Source organism: Loxodonta africana, chromosome 20, assembly GCF_030014295.1.
Source record: "Loxodonta africana isolate mLoxAfr1 chromosome 20, mLoxAfr1.hap2, whole genome shotgun sequence".
Classification (NCBI taxonomy): domain Eukaryota; kingdom Metazoa; phylum Chordata; class Mammalia; order Proboscidea; family Elephantidae; genus Loxodonta; species Loxodonta africana.
The window spans coordinates 52,133,555-52,157,493 of NC_087361.1; the positions used below are offsets into that span (position 1 = coordinate 52,133,555).

The 23,939-nt window shown below is 41.7% G+C and overlaps 1 protein-coding gene across 9 annotated transcripts in view; it reads right to left on the reverse strand.

Moving 5' to 3' along the window:
• Positions 1-23,939, reverse strand: part of GRIK1 (glutamate ionotropic receptor kainate type subunit 1) — a 476,634-nt gene that overhangs the window by 20,578 nt on the left and 432,117 nt on the right. For all 9 annotated transcript variants that reach the window (XM_023548472.2, XM_023548471.2, XM_003410315.4 and 6 more), the window contains 2 exons: positions 22,474-22,691; positions 5,831-6,056 (listed from right to left, as the gene is read on the reverse strand). In XM_023548472.2, coding sequence (XP_023404240.1) covers positions 5,831-6,056; positions 22,474-22,691 — 444 coding nt within the window. The remainder of the gene's footprint in view (positions 1-5,830; positions 6,057-22,473; positions 22,692-23,939) is intronic.

Genomic DNA, 23,939 nt, shown 5'->3' on the forward strand with positions numbered 1-23,939 from the left:
TGAAGAGCTAAGCATTTCCCAGACGCCCTTACAGTTCAGAGTGGTCATGTGACTGATCTCTAGCCAATCAAATGGGAGCACTTCCAGTGTTGGCACATGACTTCTCTCAACAGGATCCTTTATTCTCTCTTTCTCCCTTGTCCTCTAATATGCAGTTGCAACGAAAGAATGTCAAGTCATTAGGGAAGATGGCATTGCTAAATTCATGCACTTCATGCAGGAGACATGGGTTCGATTCCTGACCAGCGCCCCTCATGTGCAGCTACCACTTGTCTGTCAGTGGAGGCTTGAGTGTTGCTATGATGCTGCCCAGGTTTCAGCCGAGCTTCCAAACTAAGGTAGACTAGGAAGAAAGGCGTGGTGATCTACTTCCAAAAATCAGCCAATGAAAGCACAACAGTCTAATCCATAACCAACCATGGGGATGATATTGGACTGGGCAGTGTTTCTTTCCTTTGTGCATAGGGTCACCATGAGTTGGGGCCAACTTGATGATAGCTAACAACAATAACCAAAAAGTCACCAAGTAGAAGCAACCCCAGCCCCAGAATGACTGCGTGAAGCAGAGTCTCTCTGCCAGCACACATCGGACTATGAAAAGAGCAAGAAATGAACTTTTACGCGTAAGCTCTAAAATGTGGGGAAGTTGGCTACAGCGGTTGATCCGTGGTAACACACACATTAAGATCAACTTAAGAGTAGGTTTTCTATAACCCAAAGGCCCTATAATATTCCTCTGGGCTCAGGCAATTTGCGGGAATTTTACTGATCTTATTTGTGCTCTACCTTCTGGTAATGGTATTAAACTTTAAATTTCGTTAGGGAGCAACTCGCTCAATACTGGATTCCTATGTTAATCAATACAAAGGAAGAGAAAAAGAGATGGTGAGGTCATTTTACTCAGTTTCTTCTGGGGCACTGAGAATTTTCATTAACATTTCTTCAGTGCAATAGGAAAGCAATATGCCACGGCTCTTTCTGTTTGCCCAACTTTAAAGTCATTCATGGTGGAAGCACATGGAAAAATGTGGCATTTTAGAACAGATAGGATCTTAGGAATTCTTTAGTCCATTCATTTTAGAATTGAAGAAGTTTCTGACCTGGAATTATGAGTGGAACTAATGGTTACTGGCAGAACCAAGAATTGAACTCCGTCCTCCTTACTTCTATCCTCGTGTTATTTCCATGGAAACATTCCACCCTCCCACATATGTCTAATGTTCTATGGCATGGTTTATGTTAGAAAACCATAAAACAAAACAAGCAAACAAACAAACAAGCAAAAAAAACCAAGTTGCCTTTGAGTTGATTCTCACTCATGGCCACCGCATGCATTTCAGAGTATAACTGTGCTCCACAGGGATTTTGACAGCTGTGATCTTTCAGAAGTAGATTGCCAGGACTTTCTTCCAAGACACCTCTGGGTGAATTCAAACTGTCAACCTTTTTGGTTAGTGGCTGAGCACTTACCTTTTGTACCCACCCAGGGACTCCTTATGTTAGGAAAAAAAAAAAAAAAAAAAGAGGGCTAATGATTGTGGTCTTTGTCAGTGTCCCTCACACCCTGTCCTAAAGTAATCGTCAGCACTCAAAATCAAGTTTAAAAGAAGAGCAAAATGCTTTGGAGTTAGATTGTGGCTAGCTTAATTAGGAGTATGGATTTGGGGTGAGAAAATGGCTCTTGAAAACCACATGATAGGACATCGGTTGCTTGCTTAAACACCACCAGAATAATAGTGTCCAGATTAGCACCATTACCTTCTCCATAGAGCGTGAGCAGTGAAGCGAAGCAGGAGGACTTTGCTGTAATACACATCAAAGTGCTTTGAAGAGCTCAAGAACGATTCTGACGGTAGCAGTTGCAGCAGTCATCGCAGCAGTATACACAGTGGGCACTCAGGAGATGTTGACTGAAGCTCTCCTTCTGCCTTCAGGCTGCACAACGCCGAACACATTCCAGACAGATGGGATCCCGTCTCTGTTTAAAGGTGGTCTCTAAGGAAGGTAATTCCCAGCCTTTCTGTAACCGGTTTAAGCCTTAACTGCTCTTGTTCTCTTTAAGTTTCCTTTTAAATTCCCCTGGATACACGTTTCCAGAGCTACCATCCTGAGAGCAAAAGCTAAGTCTTCAGGTTTGTGTTGAGGCTGAGCTGACATTGCCAATCTGCAACGATGGGAAAGAGTGCAGGCCCCGAGGAGTCAGCCAGGGCAAGGCCCAGAGTGTGTTCAGAATTTTTTTTATATCTGAATATATTTTAGTACCAATCTTTGTTGTTGTGGCTTAAATGGACAGGAATGACATTGAAAGTGATTTATTTCAAGTCACTTGAAAAAATGTATATGTATACACACAGATCTTCTCAAAGAGCAACTGATCTTTCTTAAACAGTCAGTTCATCATAGAAGAAGCATCTCACAAATTTATCCAACAGCCATATTCCCAATGGACGCATTCTCTCTGAGGTTGGCCATCTGTTTCAATTATCCCTTCATTGTTTCTGGTTTAAAAGCATGACAGGTTTATAGCCACTGTGAAAAATTCCTGGAATATATTTCTTTTCGTCTAGCGAAGGAGGAAGCCTTCAACGTGGGAACTTTTATGTCGGGGTATGGGTGAGGTTGGCAAAAGAGACAGGACTGGTACATTCGGATCTCTATCATATTACATAAAACATAGAGTGATACTTGTCACAGGTCAGCCACATTCACATGAAGTCAGAGTGGGTGATTTTCAAAGTGCTGTGGTAATTTAGGGGTGTTGCAGAAAGGAGCCTCCTGCTCCCTGATTTCCAGGCCCCCACACTACTCACCATACTATCAGGCTTTTTAACTTTAGAGTTATATTCCATTCTGTAGAAGAATTCCCATTAAAATTCTCATATTAAAGTGCAAATGCCCTGAGGACGAGTGATATGTATTTGTCTCAGTCACCTAGTGCTGCTATAAGAGAAATACCACGAATGGATGGCTTTAACAAAGAGGAATTTATTCTCCCATAGACTAGTAGGTTACAAGTCCAAATTCAAGGCATCGGCTCCAAGGGAAGGCTTTCTGTCTCTGTCGGTTCTGGAGGAAGGTTGTTGTCCTTAATCTTCCCCTGGCAGAGGAGCTTCTCAGGCACAGGGACCCCATGTCCAAAGGACGCGCTCAGCTCCTGGGCTGCTTTCTTGGTGGTATGAGGTCCTCAACTTTCTGCTTACTTCCCTTTCCTTTTATCTCTTGAGAGATAAAAGGTGGTGAAGGCCACACCCCAGGGAAACACCCTTTACCTTGGATCAGGGAGGTGACCTAAGTAAGGGTGGTGTTACAATCTCACCCTAATCCTCTCAACATAAAATTACAATCACAAGATGGAGGATATACACACAATACTGGGAATCATGGCCTAACCAAGTTGATACATGCATATTTTGAGGGACATAATTCAATCTATGACAATACTGTTATTTTCTATCCCTATCACCAGAAAAGAAATTTGATGGGAGAAGAGAGGCCTTGACAGGTTAGGTTGGTGGGGCAAAGCCAGGTGTGGATTAAAGGTACATTTTTTTCAACTTTATAGTTTAGTCTGCAGATGGTTCCATCCTACTAAGGAACTAAAGTTGTTCCTTTGAGAAGTTGCAGAATATATTACCATCAATCCTAGACTCTTAATTTTTAAAAGATTAAGGCAAAGACACCCATTCCTGTTGATCTTGTCTGAATTATGGCCCATTTAAAATCAACGGTGGTGGGATATTAAAAAAAAAAAAAAAATCTGTCTAACTTTCCCCTCCCCTGTTATTAAAATGAGGTGACAAAGCTTGGTTAGGGAGATAGGACATTGTTTTTAAAATAAAAAAGTTTATACGGTGTCCTTTTACTTAGTGTTTAACAATCCCACTAAGAGCCCTGCAGAACTTACTACCAAACTATAGGGAGAGCCTGTCACTTGGGAAAACATGTACTCTTCACTGTTAACATTGGTGTTTGTGTCAGGAAGAGTTATTAGAGATCAAAGGACAAGAGGGAGTAAAGCTCCCTAACCCAATCATTCTGCAGAAGATTTAATTAGAAGACATAGACGATCACAATAATAATAAAGCTCATTTCTTCATAGCAGATATTTCTAACACCAAATACCAAACCCAACCAAATCCAAGTGGATTTTGACTCATAGTGACCCTACGGAGAGCAGAGAGCCAAATTAGTTGTTCCTCGTGGTGAGAAGTAAAGAGGGTTGACCCTTACCTGGTTAATGAAATTAGTATACCCAGTACCAGTACAGGATACACAATTGAAAACATCAGGAAAAATGGCAGAAAAAATTTGTCGTCCTTGTTTTTTAAAGTGGAATAGATGACAATTTTGTGCCCAAATTCCCACATAGGTCTAACCGACTGACCAAACGGTAGATCAGGTCACGTGGTCTCTGATCTTCACAGTTGCCACCATATCCTATTGCTTCCTCAATGAGACAAGCCTTCCTTGGTTCTGATAACTGTTTGTCCTCTGAAAGCACCTGGGTTTGTGCTCCCTGCCTGATTCTGAAGATCAGACAGGATAATCCTTTCAAAGCACAATAATAATAATACAAACCAACCAACCAAACAAACCAAATCTACTTTGGCTCTTTAATTATCTGGCTTGGCTGCGACTAAAGTTTCTGCTTGTTGAACTGGCCCAGTGGTCTAATACGGCTCACAGTTCCTCTCCTTTGGAGTGTTTACCACTAATTACCAAGAGCTCACTTGAGAAGCGCAGACTGCCACCAAACCAGAACCTGTCTATAGAGAAAGAAATGGCAGAAGGCATTTCTGTATGGAAGGGGCAGTTACAGACATGCAAGAAGATCTGGCTCTATGGGTTGGTATGTCCACAGGCAATAATATCCCTAGGGAGGGCAGTGTTACAGGACCAAAGAATAGGATTACTCCGAGGCTTTAGGTAGTTATTGTTGATTGACTCTAACATATTGCCTGTGCACAGTGTAGTTACAGTTTAATCTTTATCCTTTTTCTTTTGACAGACATAATTTTGCTTTTCCATCTATGGACAGGGAGCTCTAGTCCTCTAACCGTTGTCATCTACATGCAGAATTCATTTTCTTATCACTTAAGGCAGAAAAACTATACGTGATTTTATAAGTGTTGAAGAAAAATGTGAAGAGAAGGGGTCATTAGGAAGATATTCTTTATATTTGTTTGGGCTAAAATAATAAATTCTACATACAGTTAATCTGTATAGTGGTAGAACTTGAAGGAAACACTGGTTGGCCATTCATTAGGTTCAATAACTGGGACTCTTCAATTCAGACTGTGCGTCTGACCTGTAAGGGCATTTCCTGTATTTACTGGTCCTCTAAAGATGCCGCAGAGTCTTTCAGGATGTGGAGTAGAGAGCTCTGAGCCCATTCCCTCTCATGCTCTCTAATCAACATTGCTCGTCTCAAACCAAACCACCTGACGTCAGGTCGGTTTCGATTCATGTGTTAGAGTAGAATGTGCTCCATAGGTTTTCAATAGCTGATTTTTTGGAAGTAGGCTGCCAGGCCTTTCTTTCAAGACGACTCTGGATAACGCAGTGGTTAAAGCAATTGACTGTTAGCCAGAAGGTTGGCGGTTCGATACTACCAGTGGGTCTGTGAAAGAAAGATGTGGCAGTCAGCTTCTGTAGAGATTTATAGCCTTGGAAACCTATGGGTTCACTATAAGTTGGAATCACCTCCACGGCAGTGGGTTTGGTTTTTTTTCTGGGTGGCCTTGAACCTCCAACCTTTCTGTCAGCAGCCAAGCATGTTAACCTTTGCACCACCCAGGGACTCCGTCCCAGCTAATGTCTCGCCCCTTACCAATAGGTGTTCCCACTCCATAACCTTTGGAGTCAATGAGTCCTCCGATCTGAGTGAGGTTGCAGTTTCTCTGGGTCACATACTCAATGCTGGTGGACTCCATCAGTAGCGCGTAGTCAGTGGTGAGCACTCGCTGGATCCCCTCATCGCTGTTCTTTACCAGAACTGTCTGCTGCCTGCTGCTCATAAAAGCCCACATCTTCTCGTAGGTGGATATCTTTGATTTCTGCAGGAAAGAAAGCACAACCACGGGCAGAAGAGTACTGAAGAAAAAAAAAAGTCCTAACATGATTGAAAATCCCAGTGGTTCAAAGAGTGTAGGGAAGATTCTCTCTCCCCAGGTGGGGAACCTAGACTGAGTATCCTGGAGCCTCCTTTGTAGCTGAGAAGAGTCCCCATGAAAGCACTTGGGGGCAGCTGTTGAGAAAAAGGAGACTTTGCCCAGTTGATATAAGATCGGCTTAAGGTCCCTTTGTCGATTTCAGTTAGGGAAGAAAGATCATTGGGAACAGTAGCAGCTACTTACCTAATGAACTGTGGCCACTTAAGAACAAGGCATTGTGGTCCACCGGGCCGAGGGATGGAGAGCTCACTCCAGATTCTATTCATTTACTCCATTTGCCTTCAACCACTCAACTTCTACAGGCATCGTTTTATTGTTTCCTGGCATGCTTGTGCATTTCGAGACCTGATTCAGCATTCCTTTGCCGGGGGCAGCCTCGGGCTAAATCACTTGTTATCAAAAACCGAGTCTTATAGGACAGCGTGGAACTGCCCCATGGGGTTTCCAAGGTTGTAAATCTTTACGGAAACAGACTGCCACATCTCAAGGAGAGGCTGGAGGGCTCGAACCCCCAATCTTTCGGTTAACAGCCAAGCACTTAACCACTGCACTACGAGGGCTCCTTGCTTACTCTGCTTTATTTGTAAAAGAACCGCCATTCATTTTCATCTTTTCTAGGGATGAAACTAGAATGTAAGCACTCTTTTCAAATTACAATTCACATCAGAAAACACTTCATCCTGTACTTACATGCCTTTTTACATATATTCAATTTTTAGTGACAATCATATTTTAGATAATGAGGACAGCAACATTTATTTCGAAGTGTTCTGTGATTTTGTCTTTTCCCTTTTTCTTAAGCCTTTTGACAGATTCAACAATAAACCAGGTATATTTATTCAATATGTATGACGTATGTGCCTATAAAACCAAAAAAAAAAAAACCCAAACCCAATGCCATCGAGTCGATTCCAACTCATAGCGACCCTACAGGACAGAGTAAAACTGCCCCGTAGAGTTTCCAAGGAGTGCCTGGCGGACTTGAACTGCCGACCTCTTGGTTAGCAGCTGTAGCACTTAACCACTATGCCAGCAGGGTTTCCATGTGCCTGTACATACTAGCTATTTCCTTATTATCTTACTTTCTTTGTTAAAACATACTGCCTAACTTTTCCTATTGCTGAGATATGAATCTTCCATTCCTTTGAAGAATGATCTATGATGAGACATTTTCCATTTTACTTTGTAGCTTCCATATTGTTCCCCAATTTTTTTTTTCTGAATTTGTCTTCATTTGCCTTAATGCCCCCTCTTCATTTATTTCAAAGATGACAGAGATAACGGGAATCGCTGATCTTTCTAAGCCATCCCAATGCTCACATAGGTATGTGGAGACCACATGCATTGGGTAGCTTCCTTTGCAAGCCCAGGGTCTATAATCTCAGGGGAGCGGAGAAGCTTAAAACGTGATGTGGGCCATAAGCAATCAATGGCGTACATGTGGAGTCAACTCTAGCACGGTCATTCATGCTCAAGTGCTCCTGGAGGGCTCACTCAACTCCTTGGTCTATTTAAGGCCTGGGTTAATGCCGTGGGCTTTATGAGTTTGGGAGAACAGGTGGCTTTATTTTGGATTGTTTGGCGTTTGAGGAGCCCCCTGAGGAGGGTCTTGTGAGGCAAACAACAATTCAATAAACCGGACCCTACAGATACTGGTATTTTGTGAGACCCATTCTGTCGTGATTAGGCCCCTGTGAGTTACCCTCAACCCTGGGGATGGCTGCAAACTGGAGCTCACGTCTCCCGGAAGAGGCACAGCTTGGGGTTCAGGGTCAATACCTCATTGCTGTGTGATTTCAGCCTTGGAGAATCCGGTGATGTGAAATTTATAATAAAGAGCTGCTGGTGCAAGTGTGAAGGTCAGCCTGTCTTCCGGCAGAAAACCCACAGCTGGGAAAACTGAACCTCCATGGGGAGGCTTCTTTCTCAAAGGAAAACAACTTTCCCAGAGTTATGGAATGTTAAAGATGTCAGAGGCTTTTGAGATCACCTTATTCAAGCTGCCACTTTCACAGAGAAAGAGATTTTGGTCCAGAAATTTTGGAGACTTCATGATAGCCACAAGCTAGTTAGTATCTGAGCAAATATTGGACCCCAGGACCCCCGACATCAGTGCTTTACTGTACCACGCTGGCTTCAGGGAGGGGGGTATTCATAGTGCCATGACTCTTCTGAGAATGATTTTAATCTTATTGGAGCTACCCGTGAAAATAGAGCTTATATTCATGGATGCATATTATTCCCTGAGGTAGTTTGCTATTTAGTCTCGTGCTTTTAATATGAAATAGGAGGCAATCTCCATTATAATGAATTCCACAGAACATCTTTTTTTTTTTTTTAACCATAGTAAAATCTTACTAGAATGAATGTTGTAAATAATCAGAAAACTAAATTTTCAGTCAATGGGAGTTGAAGACAAAACAAAGTAGTTGGTCAAGTTCACCCGTGATAAACTGACTTAGGGTTAAACCTGTTGCCATTGAGTCGATTCCGACTCATAGTGACCCTATAGGACAGAGTAGAACTGCCCCATAGGGTTTCTAAGGAGCGCCTGGTCTATTCAAACTGCTGACCTTTTGGTTAGCAGCCTGAGTTTTTAACCACTGTGCCACCAGGGTTCTGACTTAGGGTTAGGAGTCCTTTAAAGCATCCAGGGAATCGTAGGACACAGAAAAGGTAAGGGTCCCTGGGTGATGCAAACTGTTAGTACACTCAGCTGCTAACCAAAAGGCTGGAGGTTCAGGTTCACCAGAGTCACCTCAGAAGAAAGGCCTGATGACCTACTTCTGAAAATCCAGCCATTGAAATCCCTGTGGAGCACAGTTCTACTCTGACATGGTTGCCATGAATCCAGAATCAACTCGGCAACTGATTTGTGTCAAAACCTACGCAGCTGTTATTGAGAGCCTATCAGGTATGCTTCTCAAAGTATCTGCAGTGAAAGGGTGTTTATCTTTTTCAATCCATAGCAGACCTATCGGTACTCCTATTGCACATGACTGGTATGCAATTGGTGCCACATGGACCCATCACATGAGTGCTCAGCGGTACTTAAAGTGGTCTAAACCCAATGGGAAGAGTCAACTGATCATGTGCTTGATGGCCACCACAATATTTAATAGATATAAGATTTCTCACTGCTCACTCTCAATTCTCTCCTTATCTCATGACAGTTTGGTAGCAAACAGTTCCCTAAGCCAGCACATTCTACACACCACATTTCCAGTAGGATTGCACTTTGGAGCCAGAGGTCAGGGATTTAAATCCAATCACATCACTACCTCCTTCTTGGGGTACAAGAAGGTTGTCCTTTGCCTGAGGAAGCTTAGCTGGTATGGACCCCTTTGAAATACTGAGGGTATGACCTCCTCTCTGCAAGAAAATCCTCACTTGCTAGGGAAATGTTGTGATTGAATTGTGTCCCTCAAAAAGGTATGCAAAAGTCCTGTCCCCCAGTGTGGAGTAGTAGAATTCTTGCCTTCCATATAGGAGACCTGGCTTCCATCCTTTTGTCACTGGAGGCTTGAGTGGTGCTCTGTTGCTGAACAAATTTCAGGGGAATTGGGATGAAAAGCCTAGTGACCTACTTTGGAAAATCAGCCAATGAAAACCCTGTGGATCACAGTGATTCTATTGGTAACTGATTGTGGGGATGGCGCTGGCCTGGGTAACATTTTGTTATGTTGTAGTAGTCTTGAGTCGGGGTCAACCTGAGGGCAGATAACAACAACCTCCAATACCTGAGAATGTGACCTCATTTGAAAATAGGGTCTTTGAAGATGTTATCAGTTACTTTAATGTGAGGTTATACAGAAGTAGGATGGGCCCTAATCCCACCTGAGCTCTGTCCTCAGAAAAGAGAAGAGCCACAAAGAAAAGATGGCCATGTGAAGATTTAGCTACAAGCTAAGGAGTGCCCTAGGGACTTCAGAGAGAACACGGCTCTGCTGACACGCCGAATTTGGATTTCTCGTCTCTAGAGCTGTAAACGACCGGATAGCTGTACTTTATTATGGTAGTGCTAGGAACCTAATATAGGGACTTGGCCAAATTGAAGATGTAGGAACCATTCAAAGCTCCTTTTATCCTCTGCTATTCTCAGACTTGCATTGGGAAAATCTGCTGCAAAAGACCTCCTTAAAGTGTTCAAGAGCAAAGATGTCACTTTAAGGGCTAAGTTGTGCCTGACCCAACCATGGTGTTTTCAATCACCTCATATGCATGGGAAAGCTGGACAACAAATAAGGAAGACCAAATAAGAATTGACACCTTCGAATTGTGGCGTTGGCGAAGAATATTGAATATCCATGGGCTGCCAGAAGAATGAACAAGTACATATTGGAAGAAGTACAGCCAGAACACTCCTTAGAAGCAAGGATGGAGAGACTTCGTCTTACCTACTTTGGACACATTATCAGGAGGGATCAGTCCCTGGAGAAGGATGTCATGCTTGGTGTAGGGGGCCATCAAAAAAGAGGAAGACCCTTGACCAAATGGATTGACACGGTGGCTACAACAATGGACTCAAACATAATGATTGTGAGGATGGTGCAGGACCGGGCAGTGGTTTGTTCTGTTGTACATAGGGCCATCATGAGTTGGAACCAACTGAATGTCACCTAACAACATTCTTAGTCCCTAGGTGGCAGAAATGATTTGCACTCGACTACTAACGTAAAGGTTGGCAGTTTGAACTCATCCAGCAGAGCTTCAGAAGAAAGGCCTGGTCATCTGCTTCTGTAAAGATTACAGCCAAGAAAACCTTATGGGGCGGTTCTACTTTGTAACACATGGTGTCGCTATGAGTCTGAATCAACTGGGCAGCAGTGAGTTTGGGTTTGTTTGTTTGTTTTCTGTTTTGTTTATTTTCTTTTTAGCCAAATAACGGGAAACAATGGGACAGAGAGGCATCCTTCTGCTTCCATTTAAAGTTCTTTTTCATCATTTGAAAGATGGAGCACCTTGTATCCCACCTGTAGAATTACAGGCTATTTGAGATGCCTAGAGTTCACAGGGAGACCCAAAATGTGGCTGTCATGGATGAATTGTGCCCCCCAAAATTATGGGTTAGGCCATGATTCCCAGTATTGTGTGGTTGTCCTCCATTTTTTTGTTGTAATTTTCCTATGTGTTGTAAATCCTATCACTGTGATGTTAATGAGATGGACTAGTGGCAGTTATGTTGATGAGATGTACAAGATTAGATAGTGTCTTAAGCCAATCTCTTTTTAGATATAAAGGAGGGAAGCAAGCAGAGAGGGAGGGACCTCATGCCACCAAGAGAGCAATGACAGGAGCAGAGCCCGTCCTTTGGACCTGAGGTTCTCGCTCAGAAAAGCTCCTAGACCAAGGGAAGCCTGATGACAAGGACCGTCCTCCAGAGCTGACAGAGATACCCTTCCCCTGGAGCCGATATCTTGAATTTGGGCTTGTAGCCTACTAGACTGTGAGACAATACGCTTTGTTGAAGCCACCCACTTGTGGCATTTCTGTTATAGTAGCAGTAGATGACTAAGACAGTGGCTAAGGAATAACCTTTTTTTTTTAAACTGTTAGAAATATCTGTAGATGGCTCAAGTACCTTAGAATATAGTGAGCTTTTCACCACTGGAAACCTAAAAAGAGAGCTTCATGTTGGAAGAGTTTTAAGAATCCCTCAACCCCCAGTGCCCACTCACGAGACTAGCCCCTTCATGTTACATACGCAGACTCTGAGGTGGGGGCGTGAGTGAAGTGGCACAATGAAGGTCACATTGGGTTAGCGAGAGAACCAGGACAGAATTCAGGTCTCTTTTCCTCTGTCCTGTGCTCTGTCCACTGCCACTCTGTGCTCAGTAATGTTTATTTTTGTGTTCCGTCTAGAAAGACTATTCTGGTAGCCCTTCAATCAAATTTATCCCTTTTCAATAGATTTTCCACTTTGAAAGACACAAATCTTTAAAATTCTTAAAAAAAAAAAAAAAGAATGATAAAATAGGGTGATACTTCATAGAAAATTGTCACAAATTCTGAAAGGCCAAGCCAATTGTTTGAATGATAGTCTGGGTGTGTTTGTACTTTCAAGTGCACAATAGTCTCAGCTTGCTAAATCACTCTTAAATATATACTTTTCAAAATGGAAACTGTGATTGCCTCTTCTTTTACTGTGTACGGAAAAGGTTAATTAGAGTGTCTGTAGGGTTCGGAACTTCTTTAGCAAAAGTTGCTTAAACTACAAGAGCCTCATTTATTAAACCTGAAATCACCTCGGCTTTTTTTTTTTTTTTTTAATCCTGGAGAGCCATCAGGTTTAGATAAAATTCATTCTGTCTATTTAAATTTGATCATGTGGCTATTCTGATGGCGATGAAACATTGCTGGCAAAGAAAAGAACAAGCGTTTTTCGTCTCAAATCTGTTATAAAGGAGTGTTACAGTATCACCATTTGATGACCATCAGTTATTTCTCTCTTCTTTCCCTATAATGCATGCAAGCTAAACACTCCCTGGGGGATAATTTACAATGTGGACATAGTTAAAATGTACTTATTGAAAATAGTAATAACAGGCAGCGCAGGCAGTGGCTGTAGGTGCCAGGCACTGTTCTGAGCACTTTGCATAGATTCATTTATTTAATATTGAGAACCATCACCTGAAAAAAGTCGCATTATTTCTCTTTTACAGATGAGGAAAGGGGCGCCTGGAGAGAATTTCCACACGAAGAAGTGAGGAACCTAGGATCTGACCCTGGCAATCTGGGTTTAGGTTGTGGTCTTAACTAATAAGGAACCCTGGTGGTGCAGTGGTTAAGTGCTTGGCTGCTAACCGGAAGGTGGGTGGTTCGAACCCACTAACCACTCTGCAGGAGAAAGACGTGGCAGTCAGCTTCCGAAAAAATTACAGTCTTGGAAACCCTATGGGGCAGCTCTACTCTGTCCTATAGGGTTGCTATGAATCTGAATTGACTCAATGGCAATGAGTTTACTTAACCAACAAGGAATCAACCATACATATTTGTTTCAATCCACAGAACATCATATTCATAGTCTGGCTAATAATTCAACAGAATTGACAGATTTTCTAAAGGAATTATTGAAACACGTAGCTATGGCCGGCTCTTTCAGCTGTAATCAGGGTTGTTCTAACTCTTGTATACATTACATAATGTATGAAAACGACATGAATTTTGGGCAGCTTACGTTTGCTTAGACAAAAATTTAGACAGTGTTTTAGGAAGTACAACAACAAGGGGAGCCTGACAAAAAATATAGATATGTTTTTTTTTTTCTTTCCCCTTTCCTTTAACAGTGTTTTGCCTTCCATACAGTTCCATTGTTTTCAGCTGCAAGGTTTCTCGTATAAGATATAAAGTGTGCATATATTCAGGGGTATAATATGATCTTGTCCCACCCTGGGTGGCTCAAATGGTTAAGTGCTCAGCTACTAACCAAAAAGGCTGGCGGTTCAAATCCACCTAGAGGTACCTCAGAAGAAAGGCCTGGTCATCAGCTTTCAAAAGGTCACAGCTTTAAAAACCCTATGGAGCACAGGGTTGGAATGACTCAATGAGTCATGAGTTGGAATCGACTCAATGGCAACTGATTTGTTTTTCTTTTTCTTTTTTTGGTAATATGGTCTTAAGACTGATAGAACCTCTGCTGTACAGATATATCCCCTATTGTTTTATTTTTATTGTGATAAGAATTATTTATCACAATACTCTTTCAAGCAGGTTATAAGGACTCTACAGTGAAGGTGGGAGCCCTGGTGGCATAGTGGTTAAGTTTTACAGCTGCTAACCAAAAGGCTGGCAGTTCAAATCCACCAGGTACTCTTTGGAAACCCTATAGGACAGTTATACTCTGTCCTATAGGGTCGCTATGAGTTGGAATTAACTTGATGGCAACAGGGTTTTTTTTATAGTGAAGATGTATAATGCTATTATTCACTAGAATCAAGAACTGGGAAATTCTACTTCAAGCCAAAGTATCTGAAGATTTTATATACAGGTCCATGTTTATATATTTATATTTTCGTACAGAACTCTGCACACATACACACACATTAAGGGTAAATCATTGCTATCTGACCTTTGTTACTTAACAAAAGTCATTTTATAAATATTTTAAATATATACACAGTGAACAAAAGAAATACCAAAAGCAATTACATTTTAAAATCTCTGATACTTTTCCTTTAGGAAAACCTTTACTTAAGAAAAACCTGAAGAATCATCCAGAGACATGCAAAACAGCTATGCAGAAATCCAAACTTGTAAAATAGATCCATTAGAGGTATTCGTTGCCTTAAAAACAACCATTTCTTTGACAAGTGATTCAATATATCAATTTATCAAATAACATATTCTTGTGGTGTTTTAAAAAAATATGATTTCGTTTACCAATACTTTGAAGGCAGTTTATCAGAAGGAAACGTCTACAGAAGAGTGAGGGGCCTCTGTCCTTCGAGTGTGTATAATATGATCAGTGCCTTGATTGAGAGAAAGGGCACTTGCAGAATCACAAGGTTTTAAAAATTCATGCTTTCCCTTTTAACAAATTCCCTCAGTGGGACTCAAACACCTTTACTAAAACATTTTTCATGTTTTTTCTCCTGTCTAGAGTTGAAGATGGGTCCATTACAGGCAATATCCCAGGCTTTGAAAAAGGCTAGATTAAACTGACCTCATGGACTTCTTCCGAAACAAATACATTTTTAAGCTACAGGGACTTAACATTTCTGACGCTGCTGGTAAAATTCGCTGGATCTTTCAAACATGAGCCAATAGTTCTGATGTGAAGAACTACCTTCCTATGCAGATAAGCTGTCTTTCCTCTTCTGCTTCCTTAAATGATTATTTCTGTCTGAAACCTGTCTCTCCACAATAGCTCATTGCCTCAGTTCCACTGATGCAGTGCTCAGTAACTTTCTAGAAATGTCTCTCTGGAGGATGCCAGCACATAACCACTCCCTGGAAGGAGATTGTAAAGGTTAGAGAGGCCCCTGTTCCCACAGAGGGTCCAAAGTTCCTGGACCATGAAAACCAGAAATGACAAGTCTCTTATGACTTTTTTTTCCTTCTAGGTCTACTTTAACCAAGGCATTTTAGACTGAATCATGACCCAGTCTATCTAATCCTCTGGCTTGGATCTGGGAGGATAGGAATTTGCTATAAGGCAAGCTTCTACTAAGCAGCATTTCTTACAGGAGTATTTCCTAACCCAACCGGCTCACAAGGAATTATTCTGATGTCCACACCACTTCTTGTCTACACAGCGGATGATACCTAACCATGTGTTGCATTATATTTAGGAAATCTCCGAGCACGTTTCTTCTCTAGTGCTATTTTCAGGTCTTCTCGCCTTACACAAGATGGTATGCCTTTTCTTGCCCTGTCTCCTACAGTGTCAACTTCAGTCATGACCGTATTGTAGGTTCTGGAGAAAATACAAATAGAGCTGAATAAAACTGAACTGCTTAATTTTGCTCAGCACCTGAATTCTAAGGGCAGCCTTACTATCTGTTGCTAACCTATCATCCGGGAAGTGATTCTTCTGTGAGCATGATGTAGTTGTTCAAGAGAGGCTTTCGAAGTTGTTCAGGGTCTCTGTCTGGCCTGCCCTAAGGAAGATTTGAGATCTCGGGCAACCGGCACTCCCTCTGGACTCTTCTGTCCATTACCAGAAGGCACACATGCCAGAGGTCACTGATGACAAGGAAGCTGAGCAAAGACCGTGTGAGAGTTCTTAACCCAGAGGGATTGACAAAGTGTCTTAGTTAACCACTGCTGCTGTAACCGAAATGCCACAAGTGGGTAACTTTAAAGCACAGAAATGTATTTTCTCATGGTGCTGGAATCTAAAAGCCCAAATCAGAGCCTTGACCATGTTGAGTCTTTCTGTGGGCCTCTCTCCTACTTTCTGGCACTCCCTGGGGTTACTCTGCTTATTGGCAAGTACTTGCGTGGCATCTGTCATCCCTCTGTGTATGTCTCTATGTTTATTCTGTTCTTTTTTATAACTCAGAAGTGATTAGGTTTGGGACCCACTCTTCTGTAGTATGACCTCATTCCAAAAGTAATTAATAGAAACACAACAGGGAGGGAAAAACACAATTTTTGTATGCTTCCTATTTTCTGTAAGATAGAAAAACAAAACAAAACATTATCTCAATGCCTCTTTCATGACATGAAAAGTTGTAACTGGAGGCATTGGTGTCAGTTTTCTTTGTACAAAAGAGGGAGATGGGTCGCATAAGCCCTGGGGAAGCCATCAGTTGTGACAACGGAGCTTGGCCATGAACTGACCACTATTCGTTTGTACCTCCCAAGATGATGGCTGGGAGCCCCTGGGTGATGCAAACATTTAACACACTAGGCTGCTAACTGAAAAAGTTGGAGGTTCAAGTCTACCCAGAGGCACCTTGAAAGAAAGGCTTGGCAATCTGCTTCTGAAAAATCTGGCCGCTCAAAGCCCTGTGGGGCACAGTTCTACTCTGACACACATGAGGTTGTCATGAGTCTGAGTTGACTCCAGGACAACCGGTTTTTGTGATGGTGCTGGAGGTCTAAGGAAAGGCAGAGAAAATCTTTATTGTTCAGACTTCGGAAACAATTGGGAGGACCCAATAATTTACCAGCAGAGAGCTGAGAAACCAATCTAGTTAATGCCAGACGACTAATTAGTATTATCCTGAGTAGAAAATAAAAGGGTGTTTGTTGAAAAACTCTTTTAAATGAAGTCTCTTGAAGGTCTGAATTATTAATACACTGACTTATAAAAAGTATTCATTGATTACTTAAAGGCTTGACAAAGAGAAGATCCTCTGACATTCAGAGAATTTTCTAAAACAACTTCTCTGAGAGTCCTTAAACTGTTAATAAAATACTATGCCTCTTTAACCTTGTTCTGCTAATTGGCCTCATAGTGCCCGACACCCTTTGACCAGATAGGCTATTATATTCTCCTCGGTGCTTAAGACTTCAAGTCTTGGACTGTTGATGACCCAGAGAAAATGTAATCTTTTATAAGTGTCACCAGCTAAGTGACCTTGGCCACAAAACCTAGAGTGGGTTCTTTTCTTTATGGACATCAGCTGGAATCTCAATGTGTCCATCTAACGCTTTGTGAAAATATGTGGAAAAGCACTTGGGATTTAATCCTGTGTCTCTTGTGTAGGAGTCCTGGTGGTGCAGTGGTTAAGAGCCCAGCTGCTAACCAAAAGGTCAGCAGTTCAAATCCACCAGCAACTCCTTAGAAACCCTATGGGGCAGTTCTACTCTGACCTGTAGGGTTACTATGAGTCGGAATCGACTCCATGGCAATAGGTTTGGTTTTCTTGGTTTCTCTTGAGCAAAGAAAATCCTTGATAAATCTGATTATTCCAAATACAAATGACTCAGTGAGGGAATGCTGCTACAGCCTCCCCGTCTCAGATTTATACAGCCTTGACCCAGCACTTGCTCACCTATCAGTTAATTAATAAATATCAGTTAATTCCCTCAGCTTTATTGGAATCTAGAGGGTGGATACCTCACCAGAATGGAGCCTCACTTGAGCTGTTAAAAAAAATAAATTTTTAATCTTTTTTTTTTCATGTTGAGAATTGAATATCCCAAATCTCAAATCTAAGGCATCATACTGTCTGCAAGAATAGCAACGTCTAGGAGAAAAAGTCAATGGATTTTGACTGAAATTTTAGTGAGCACCTTCTAGCCACATTTTTCAGAAGAGACAACAAACACTAAAAGAATCTCTCGCCTGTGAAAGATTAGTCTGTTTTGTTTGGTCATGGATTTTGGTGATTTCTACAGTTCTTTTGACAGTTCGATTCTGCCAGCTGCTCCTTGGAAACCCTACAGGGCAGTTCTGCTCTGTCCTAGAGGGTTGCTATCGGTCAGAATCAACTCAGTGGCAATGGGTACCTAACTATGGAGTCGCTGGGTGGTGCAAATGGCTAGTGTGCTCAGCTGCTAACTGAAAGGTTGGCAGTTTGAGTCCACCCAGAGGTAGGTGACTTGGAAGAAAGGCTTGGCAGTCTATTTCTGAAAAATCAGCCACTGAAAACCCTATGGAGCACAGTTCTACCCTGACACATGTGGGTCGCCATGAGTCAGAATCAACTGGACAGCAACTGTTTACTGGTTTCTTTACTGCCACTGCCTATTCTTTAGCTGTAAAACAATTGAAAGCTAATTTGTGCAAATAAAAATAAAGGCATGGAGTTGTACCATTTCGGTGCCCTCAAAGGGATATATATATATTCCCCACCTCCCCCCCCCCCCCAGGAACAGAAAGCACTTTAAGTTACACTGTGTGTGATGAGAAAATATTCCTTATTAGAGTGATTGTGTGGAGGTGGGACCTCTGAGCAAACAGCTTATGTCCCAGCAACTGACCAGAATGCGTTAGATTAGAATAGGAAAATGGAGCTTTACTTATCATTCAACAGCCCGAGAGAAGGTACTGCCTTTAATTGAGAGTGAGAGACAGAAAGAGATCAACCCCCAGTGGGCGGCAGAGGTGAAATGTTAATACATAGTCAGGTCAGAGATGGAGTCCTTGTGATTGTCCCCGTGTCACTCAGTAACTAGGGTGAAACTACCTTGAGAGCTAAAAGTCTGGAATGTTTTTTTTTTCCCGTTGTGGAATAATCCAGCTTAAGAACTCTGAGTGCGTGTCCCTCTGAAGCTTTGTGACAGCTTGCCTCCCTCAACGGGAAAACGAAATCGGATTTATTCCTTGTTCTCTTTTTGCAAACAAATTCCTTCTTGATAAATAACGTTGCCAGGGCACATGCTCACTCCTAAAAGGAGGAACTTGGCAACACTGTCTCTCCCTGTGTGGATCTTTACCTATTCATCCACCTCTGTGTCTATGTGTCTGTCTGTCTGTCTCTCTCTGAAAGAATTCATTAATGTATTCATTCATTTATTCATCACATACTTTCTGAGTGTCTACTGTGTGCCGGGCACTGTTTTAGGTTCTGGGGGTGTCATGGCAAACAAAACAAAGTCCCTATGCTTCAGGATCTTTCCTTCTAGAACTCTCTGGAGTTTGACTGGGCTCTGGCTATTCTACTCACTAGCTGTGTGACTTTGGGGCAAGCTACTTAACCTCTCTGTGCCTCATTTTTCTCAACATATGATGGGAATGGTATTACTACTTACCTCAACTGGCCTTTGAAAGGGTAAGATGAGATATTATGGTGTGTAGCTTGGGGTTAACGCTCAGTGTGTGCGCCATTTTCATTGTCGTTCTGAGCTGCTTACTGCCTCATCGTTTGTCTGGTGAGCTCTTGTGTGCCATGTTTCTGCCCCAGGGAGCAAGCAAGAGCCTTCCTTGAAGACGTCCCAGGGCAGGAGCTGTGAGAGCAGCTCACGCTTGTTCTGTGGGCTTACACTGCCCATTCCCACCTCGGCTGCAGTCACACCACAGCGCCCTGCCAGGAAAATCGGGGGCCTGCACTCTCTACATTCAAAGAGGTGTGTGAGCAAAAGCAAATTGAATGAGTTGAAGGGACACTTTGTAAGTACATAGATCATCTGTACGGTGGCAAAGTCAGGACTATCGCTGTTTCAAAGGGCAGTCAATCTCCTCTACTCCTTCTGTAACTGGACATCTAGAAGACAGTAGAACCTCTCCCGCCTCTGCTCGCCCATGTCCCGGTACTTTAAAACTCTTCAATATCAGTGGAAGAGGTAAATCATTTCAGGTAATTTTTTTTCTGACAGACCAAATTCTCCTTGGCAGAGTCCCTCTGTCCTGTGTGCTTTGCAGGTGACTTTGCTGGTTCCTCACAAGAAGCGGGATGAATCCCTGGCTTGGGGAACCTCTGCCTTTTCATACTATTGATTTTAGGAAATGTTTTCAGAAGTTTGGGAAGGCATACATTTAATTGTCATTTATCCTAAACACATTACTTGTCCAGGGAAAAAAAAACAGTTACCACACTTTTTACATGCCTTGACATATTTCTTAATCTAATGTATTTCTTATGTGAAAAGAATATTTAACACAGGAGAAGAGCAAGTCCTATGTTTTATATCACTTTTTTTTTTTTTTTTGATGAAACACTAGGTATAGTTTACTCCTAAATCAAAGTAAGGCTTTTTTTTTTTTTTAATCTTTGTCACGTTTTCATTATTAAGCAAAATCTCCTGCATAGACAATGTCTATTTTGGTGAACCAGTGTCATACAAAGAAGTGTTTGCTCTTTTTCACCCTTACTTTTTGGTTTCTTTTTTTTTTTGTACTTTAGACGAAGGTGTACAGAACCAACTAGCTTCTCATTAAACACTTAGTACACATATTGTTTTATGACATTGGTTAACAACCCCACGACACGTCAATGCTCTCCCTCTTGACCTTGGGCTCCCTATTACCAGCTTTCCTGTCCTCTCCTGCGTTATAGTCCTTGCTCCTAGGTTGGTGTGCCCCTTTAGTCTCATTTTGTTTTATGGGCCTGTCCAATCTTTGGATGAAGGGTGAACCTCAGAAATGACTTCATTACTGAGCTGATAGGGTGTCTGGGGGGCCATACTCTCAGGGTTTCTCCAGGCTGTCAGGCCAGCAAGTCTGGTCTTTTTTTTGAGTTAGAATTTTGTTGTATACTTTTCTCCAGCTCTGTCTGGGACCCTCTATTGTGATCCCTGTCAGAGCAGTCAGTGGGGGTACAACCATTGTCCAACCATCTAGTTGTACTGGACTCAGTATGGTGGAGGCTGTGGTAGATGTGGTCCATTAGTCCCCTGGACTCATCTTTCCCTTCTATCTTTAGATTTCTTCATTCTCCCTTGCCCCTGAAGGGATGAGACCATTGGGGTATCTTAGACGGCTGCTCACAGGCTTTTAAGACCCCAGATGCTACTTACCAAAGTAGAATGTAGAACATTTTCTTTATAAACTATGTTATGCCAGTTGAACTAGATGTTCCCTGAGACCATGGTCCCCAGAGCTCTCGGCCCAGTTATTTGGTCCCTCAGGGAGTTTGGATATGTCTATGGAGCTTCCATGACCTACTTTTTTGTTTCTAAATTACCATTTTTTTCACAAATCAAAACAACACACTCATTCCTGGAACGACAACTCTTTGTTTTTGGAACTCTGGGTGCGAAACCTCAACAAAGGTCTCTACTGAGTTTATTTTGGTTATGATTGTTAGTTTCCTTTTATTCACAGGCACACTTAGCTCCATCATAGTTTCCTAAAAGATAATTCTAGCCCCATCGCCTTCAAGGACCAGGTATGTGGCTTGAAACAGGTTATTTAAGTTCTGAAGGTCTTTTGTCCTCATAAGTAAAATGAAAAGGTTGGACTTCAAGAACTCTAAGGCCCCTAAAAAAAAAAAACCCTGGGTGGTACAAATGGCAAAGAGTTCAACTACTGGCTGAAAGGTTGGCAATTTGAATTCACCGAGACTTGCCTCAGAAGACAGGCCTGGCAATCTGTTCTGAAAAATCATGGCCTTGAAAACGCTAGAGAGCAGTTTCACCCTGCACACAGGAGTTGCCATGAGTCAGAATCGATTTGAAAGCAAAACAACAAGGCCTCTTCTCCATCTCTAAACCTCTTTGGATCTCTTAAGATCCAGTTTTCCATGGGAATTATGATATCCAAGTTTTGATAATAAAAATGCTAAGGCTGATTCCATAAGCAAGGCAGAAATCAGCATAACTTTTCTAGGGAAGTAATTAAAATGGCTTGAACAATAAAACGCACTTAACTCAATTTCCCTTTGCGGCCTCAGAGAGCACTCCAGGCTTTTGGACAGCTTTAGGCAGCCCTGGGAACACTGTCCTTTGCTGGTGCGGATGCAATGTCAGACTATAGTCCCCAGGAACGCTGGTTTTTAATTCACCAAGAAAATCGCAACTTTAATACATTCACTTGTCGTCTGCTTCTATCTCATAAAGTACAGAAGAGAAAGAACCACATAATGATATCCAAGTCCGGGAGTCAGGATTTCAGACTAAGAAATCCTTGTTTTGTGGGTTCCATAAGTGGGTGGTTAGGCTGTTTTCAGAAAACAACTTTTTTTTTTTTTTAATTTTTCTGGTGTAAAGATGAAAGGATGCCGAATCTGTGGATCTGAGGGTACTAAGTTGGGGGGAGAATGACAACTAGCTGGGGACCAAAGAAATTGCTTTAGGCTGACTATTGAGGACACATGGTTCCTTTTAATGGGATTATATCATCAGACATTTTATTTCCTAAAAAATTGTCCAATGTCTTTTTATTATAACTATTTAGATGGACTCTTTTGCAAACCCATTCCTTCCCTCAGTATGAGATGACCACTGAGAAACTTTGTTAGGTTCTTACCTTGAAGAAGGTCATCGTCGATCCATCTCTGACCGCCCCGTATTCGATCTTGGTTTGCTTTGCCAGATCATCAGCTGAGTCTATGGGGGACTCCATTCTCTCCACTGTCAAGAAGGCAGCCAGATTGGCGGTATAGGATGAAATGATGATTAGGGTGAAAAACCACCATATCCCTCCAACTATTCTGGTCGATAGAGCTTTGGGCATCAGCTCTGATCCTGCGACGGTACCATCAGAGTAAGAGGGTTAAACAGAGTCAGAGGAAGAGAGAAGACTTACGGCTTGACATTGCTCTAGGGAGATCTCACATTTCTGTGACCTAAAAATTCTAAGTCTGTCAAGGACTTACTATCATGTGTGTAAAAAACAAAAATCTTGTGTGTAGGTGAAATAAATGCATTTTTAAGAAAATGGAGCAAAATCAAAACGATCTTTTTTATCACGAATTACCACTTCTGCTTAAAATATAAGTTATCAATATTTGATGATATTAAAATTATTTTAACTCTGAGATATTTAAAGCCTAATATTTACAGAGTTGTTTTATTTGTTTATATTTGTGTTTCTTTGCTTGTTTTTGATGAAAAGACAACTCCAAGACTTCTGGCCTTATATTATTGTCTAAAATCAATCTTATTGTGTGAAATAAAGTGTTCTAAGTCTTAGTGTAACTATGAAAACCTTTGAGATCCTTACTTATTTAAGGTTAAACGATGTGAGAAACTTTCAAAAGGTTAACATACCTGTGCCATTTATCACAGGTACTTGCAGTAAATCAATTGAAACAAGATGCAGCCGAACTTGACCATGGATGAATTATTTTTTCATTGCTTTATGTTACTGTTGAAGTCACAATTCTTTTTTCCAACATACACTCTTACTTTGGCTAAAAATAATACATTAACTGAAAAGTATTATTTTGTCCTTAAGTATTCTTTCTTAATTACACTACAAAGGCTGGCTGTTTCTCAGGTGGAGAGAGGCCATTCCTGGTTTACATTTTAGATGTCATCTCCGTGACATTCATGATTATTTTAAAAAGACAACCTAGAGACACTTAATGCATTTATCAAAAAAAATCTTTCTCCCTAAAAGAAAGGGTATGTGGGCTAAGTGTACTTACACAAAACACACACGCCTGTGAAAACTCTTTAGCTCAAAACTTTTGGCCAAACAGAGGAACAGCCAGTGGAATTGGAAGGGACCAGAAGGGTCTATGTAGGGTTCACTTCAATTGTATTGGGTCATGGATTGCTTTTGACTAATGGGTTTGTCTGAAATTCACCAATGGTTTTAGCATTTCCCCCAGGAAACTGGAGGCATGGCAGAGCTTATGCAGTCAGTCAAAAGTGGAAGAAAAACACCTTAAATTTAAAAATTGGAAGGAAAAAGTACAGCAGGTCGAACATAAGGCATAATAAAGAATTCTTACACTAGACAGATTGGGTGTTTTGAAGTTCTGTAGT